General features: G+C 38.9%; 1 protein-coding gene across 1 annotated transcript in view; it reads right to left on the reverse strand.

The window, feature by feature from the left end:
• The window catches only part of LOC111393086, a 21,402-nt gene that overhangs the window by 866 nt on the left and 16,997 nt on the right, over window positions 1-3,539 (reverse strand). The window contains exons 6-9 of the mRNA XM_023018487.1: window positions 2,862-3,036; window positions 1,481-1,609; window positions 754-1,347; window positions 5-633 (exon numbers count right to left, since the gene is read on the reverse strand). Coding sequence (XP_022874255.1) covers window positions 5-633; window positions 754-1,347; window positions 1,481-1,609; window positions 2,862-3,036 — 1,527 coding nt within the window. The remainder of the gene's footprint in view (window positions 1-4; window positions 634-753; window positions 1,348-1,480; window positions 1,610-2,861; window positions 3,037-3,539) is intronic.

Genomic DNA, 3,539 nt, shown 5'->3' on the forward strand with positions numbered 1-3,539 from the left:
AAGCAATGCCAATTGTGTCTGCTTGAAATCCATTCCTTGTATATTCTGGTATGAGTCAAATATTCGTTCAAGAGCCAGTTTGACCACAGTTCTTTGATGATCTACGGTCAGCTCCACATAAGGAGGAAGCACGGCCAACTGCTCAGACACAACTTCAGAGACCTCCAAATTTGAAATAGGTGGTGACAGATCATCATCCATTTCTTGTGACGATGGCGAATAAGCCTCATCAAGCATTGTGACATCCAATGATGTTTGTGCTACAGTGTCCTCAACTTTGCTGAGAGTGGACAGGGGAATATCCGAAGCAGCATTTCCTTTACTATCTGTTATAATCTCTGTGTCTTCCATATCCTGAAGTTCCACTTTGGGAGTCGATTGGCCAGCTTCTAATTTTACCGAACATTCTAACAAATTCAAATCAGTTGCAGTTTTCGGAACAGGAGACACTGAAACGCTTTCAGAACTAGGCAGAGGTGGTGGCAGCACAGGGGTTTGACTGAAAGAACTAGAATCATCAAAATCAGATTGTAAAGCATGACCCTGGATAGCACTTGTGTTATCTTCCACAACAGATGGTGGTGGAACTTCAACAGGTGCCACCACACGCCTAGGATCAAGTCGACGAGGATCCTGGACCATTTATTTAAACATTAACCACACAAAATATTAAGGAAATGAACTCAAGAGCAAAAAGAACCAACTAAATTAAAAACGAAGAAAAAAACTGTTACACAATTGGACAAGGATTACCCTTCGTGGGTCACGCTTGGAATCAGAAGGAAGATTACTGGAACATAGCATGTCAGAAGATGGAATGCTTGTCATGCTTGATGAAGATACAGGTATTTGAGCTGCAAGTTCCAAAGTCTGCATAGAAATGGAACCATTTGATGCCACTCCCCGGGATGGACTTGAAGAATCACATTGACGATTTAATGGCAGGTTACCCAGTGATGCCAGGGGAGGCAGATTCTTCGGCAAATGCTTCATATTAGTTATGACTATATCTGCAAGTAAATCTGGGTGAATGTTGGATATAAGAATTTCAAGAGATTCAACACCCCTTTCTCCTTCTGCAATTAAAGCACCAATCATGGCTATCATTTGTTCAACAGGAGTCAGATCCCGATCCAACAAAGGAAGCTTAGGAGATATCCCATTGATGTGATCCTGCCCAGCATCATTCACGTCAAATCTTGAATCTGTGACACCATGAGGGCCACCATAATGTAATCTTTTACAAGTTGCATCATTAGCAGTATTTGAATCTTCATTCTCCATTGGAGCCGACCTTTTCTTCATAAGATCTCCTAAAATTGGCAGCTGATCTGATTGCTGGTCATCCTGAAAAAGAAAGACTTAAGTTACTAAGGCATTTGTAAATAGATATCAGGATGCAACAATCCACCGGACTACATCAGAATGACTCCAAAGAACTAGCAATACTTGAAACAATGACTTCTTCCAAGAGAAATACCTTGCTCAACCGCGAATCCCGCGAAGCACGCTCATTACTTCTCATAATTTTATCCACTTGTCTAATGACTTGATCAGCAGCATCTCCTGCATTCATGGCTCGCAATGCCTTAAGCAATCTCTCTCTCGACTGGGGGAAAAGAACAAAGGGGTTTAAAGGATACATCAAACATTAGAGATTGACATTTTTGTTTTTATGTTTTTAGATCTGACACAATGTCGCTACCAACATATATGCATGCATACATTAACATATTACCAGAAAAAAAGAAAGTTCAAATGTTACAAAGAATGAAAGTCAGTGTTATATTCCTTGTAATTTGGCATCTAACTATGATGGTACGAGCAAATTGAAAGTCGATCAATGAACTGGTAATTTCTAACATAATGGCTCAAGTAAACTGCATAATATATTTACGAAAACTAAAGTTATATCTTAAGACCACATGTGAAGCATTCCCTATGAGAAAGAAAGACCACAAGTTCAATTAGAGCTTCCACCAACATGAAAGTAGAAAAAGATGTAACGACTTAGCCTCTATGCGCAAGCCGTTATGTCATACATATAGTCCGTTGTGTGTGATCATCTACTCCCTCACGGATTTCTATCACGCCCCCAGGATTCGTATCCAAGACCTCTGCCTAAAGAGGGACGTAAATTGAATCCCGGCACTAATTGTACAAGTATTAGAGTTTGTCCAATTTGTACCAGAATTCAACTTAAATCCCTCTTTAGGCAAATGTCTTGGATTCAAATCTTGAGGGACGCAGTAAAAATCAGCGAATGGGTAAGTGTGTACTAGGATTCAATTTAAATCTCTCATTAGATAGAGATCTTGGGTTCAAATCTTAGGGTACGCAATAGAAATCCATGAGGGAGTAAATGGACAGTACATATGATATGACGACTTGGGTATAGAGACCAAGTCGTTAAAAAAAACGCTCATTTTTTGTAGCGACCCGACCTCCATGCCCAAGTTGTTAACTTATATACCATCCACTCTGGGAAAGACTGAATCCATCCTACCCCTCACGGATTTCTATCTAGTCTTAAGGGAAAGCTCATGTGTTCAAATTTCGGGGACAACATAGAATTCCGTGAAGGGTAAGATAAGCTCAGTCTCTCACTTAAGATCATAGGCTCAAATCCTGAGGACGCAATAGAAATCTGTGAGAGGGTAAGTAGACAAATGCTAACCAAAAATGGACAGTGCTTATAATATAATGGCTTGGGCATAGAAGACGGATTGTTACAAAAGAACAATTTGCTTTTAAATAGACGTCATTGGAAAGATTTTGACGGAAACCTAAGACTTTGACATTTCTAGATCAAGCTTATGTGGTCTTACTATACATCAACAATATTTTATATAAAGCATTACCTCCACAATGATAGGATGAGTACACCTCATAAATCCTAAAAATGCAGTTCTTATAGAATACTGAATACTGATAGTGTGTCGAGCCTTCACTGTCTCAAAGTTCACATTAAGATCGAGTAGTGCGGGGAGGACGGAGGAATAGTACATAGGCCTTTTCCTTGCTATCATTGCGAGACTGCAAATAAAGATCTATTGTTAGACCACAAACAGTGATGAACCATAAATAAATAGTACAAGGATATCACATTATAAACCAGAACTCAAGCAAAACAAAACAAATTATTCTACTTGTACATAAAAATGGTATATAAAGATTACATAAAATGACGTGAAGGGAAAAGATTGGATGAAAATGTTAACTGTGTTTTAAACTGACAAATGATAGAGCAACATGTAGCATTATATAACCCATTATGTAAAGCTTTATGTATATGTAGCAAGGTTCAAACATAACATAAGCTTCTAACATATATCCTCAAAAAAGGAGACAAAGAAACCCTCATAAAAACACAGACTGCTACAATATAAAAGGCAAAACCATAAAAATTCAAATTAGATACAAATGCATCCAAAGAAAATAAAAAAAGTGTGTGTGTGTGTGTGTGTAGAGAGAGAGAACTTAGGCCAATATGGCCGCGGAGCGGCGGGGGGGGGGGGGGGGCAAGGAAAAAAAAGGAA

The sequence above is a fragment of the Olea europaea genome, chromosome 4 (assembly GCF_002742605.1).
Source record: "Olea europaea var. sylvestris chromosome 4, O_europaea_v1, whole genome shotgun sequence".
Lineage (NCBI taxonomy): Eukaryota > Viridiplantae > Streptophyta > Magnoliopsida > Lamiales > Oleaceae > Olea > Olea europaea.